The sequence below is a fragment of the Sitophilus oryzae genome, unplaced genomic scaffold, assembly GCF_002938485.1.
Source record: "Sitophilus oryzae breed Bouriz unplaced genomic scaffold, Soryzae_2.0 scaffold_179_pilon_pilon, whole genome shotgun sequence".
Taxonomy (NCBI): Eukaryota; Metazoa; Arthropoda; class Insecta; order Coleoptera; family Curculionidae; genus Sitophilus; species Sitophilus oryzae.
In genome coordinates this window covers 7,078,228-7,080,107 of record NW_022146501.1, presented here as the reverse complement: position 1 = coordinate 7,080,107, position 1,880 = coordinate 7,078,228, and the positions used below count along the sequence as shown (strand labels likewise).

The 1,880-nt window shown below is 42.9% G+C and overlaps 1 protein-coding gene across 1 annotated transcript; it reads left to right on the top strand.

Moving 5' to 3' along the window:
• The first annotated feature begins 271 nt into the window (after positions 1-271).
• On the top strand, positions 272-1,468 carry LOC115882852. The gene has a single exon (XM_030901100.1). It carries the CDS (start codon positions 272-274, stop codon positions 1,466-1,468), a length of 1,197 nt encoding a protein of 398 aa, XP_030756960.1.
• The last annotated feature ends 412 nt before the right edge of the window (positions 1,469-1,880 follow it).

Sequence of the window (1,880 nt, the reverse complement as noted above, 5' to 3'; positions counted from 1 at the left end):
AGGAAGTCGGGAAGGGGATGAATAGTTCGGATGAAAAGGAAAAGGAAGTTTTATATTATTGGGTCGGAATTTCCAGAAGGACAAGTTTTCTTTTCAGTCGTGTTGTATTGATGAATTTCTAACGTGTTACTATCGATATGGTATAGAAGTTGTAAATGAATAGGTACGAAAAAATTCAGGAAAATTTGTTTCTTTTTTTAATGCAAGGTGTTCCAAATTTGAAAGTGAAATATACCGTGCTAGCAACTGTTACTTTTAGGTCGGTATTTACATGTGTGGAAGAGTACAGTATCGCGGGAGAAGCCAGACGCAACTACCTGTATTGCAGAAGGGGAGCAATCCCTACCGATGGAAGTTCAGGTGGAGGAAGAACCTCTTCTGGATGGAACCAGCCCGCTCAAAAGGACATTGGTCCAAGAGCTCGCGGAATCCATCGGGGAGGAAGAGTCCTGTAAACCTGACCCTTCCAACTCTTGCAGTGAAGAGAGAAATAAGGATCCTGCAGGCCAACCTTCAGCACGCAAAAGCTGCTTCAGCAACGCTGGTCAGAAGGATGGAACAAGAAGGCATTGATGTGGCCCTCCTGCAGGAACCCTGGAGGATAGGCGAGAAAATTGCTGGTCTATCATCTAAACAAGGTAAGGTTTTATGCACGCCTAGGCCCATAAGACCAAGAGCGTGCATAATTCATAGTAATAGAGTAGATTGTACACTAATACCGGTGCTCTGCACCGATGATGTAGTTACAGCTATTCTAACACTAACCACGGAAGAAGGAGAAAAGAGAATGGTGATATGCTCAGCCTACTTCCCTGGCGATGAAGCTCAATGTCCACCTAGCATTATAAGCGACGTACTTGCATTCTGCCTAGAAAAAGGAATACAGCTCATTATAGGATGTGACGCCAACGCACATCATACCGTGTGGGGCAGCACTAACATCAATACTAGAGGTGAGTCTGTTTTAAATTTCATCTTATCTGAGGGTTTACTAATATCCAATATAGGAAATAAACCTACGTTTGTCACTAGGGCTCGTAAAGAAGTTTTAGACTTAACTCTTTGCACAGGCAAGGTAAGTGATAACATAACAAACTGGCATGTGTCGGACGAACCGTCGTGTTCGGACAACAGACATATTCGGTTTGACCTTAATATCTTTCCGTCAGAAATCAAATATCGTAACCCAAGAGATACAAACTGGATAGGATTTAGAATGTCTCTCAGTAGGTATCTAGACGGTAATACGGAACAGATAAAGGGCGTAGAAGCTCTAAACTCGACAGTGGAAAGGGTAAGCGAAGCAATTGTGGCGGCCTATCATGAAAACTGTCCAGAAAAAACTAAGAAAAACACGGGTAGCAATACAGTCTGGTGGAGCAACGGCTTGAAGAGGTTAAGATCGGAAGTTCGAAGCCTCTTTAACAAGGCCAAAAGCAACCAAGATTGGGCTACCTACAGGTATTAGCTCACGCAATACAATAAAGAAATTAGAAAAGCCAAAAGGAATTCATGGAGAAAGTTTTGCGAGGAAATTACAGATGTCCCGGCATGCTCTCGTATCCATAAAGTCCTGGCAAAAGATGGGGCATCCATCAAGGAAATAGGTTTCATTAAGAAAGCTGATGGCACTTATACAGAAACTAAAGAAGAAAGTCTCTTAAAGAATTAGTAAAAGTTCACTTTCCGGCCTCGCTAATTCTGAGGGACTCTACTAGGCAAACCAACCTAGACCCAAGGCTGGCCAGGCCAAGGCCTGTGGATTGGAAAATTGCCACAGAAGTTACCAGACCAAGTAGAATTAGATGGGCAATAAATAAATTCCAGCCGTATAAATCTCCGGGTACAGACGGTATATATCCCATACTATTACAGATGGG

Bases quoted from the DNA above. Each gene is read 5' to 3' on its own strand.
- LOC115882852 (XM_030901100.1), top strand. From the start codon at position 272: ATGTGTGGAAGAGTACAGTATCGCGGGAGAAGCCAGACGCAACTACCT.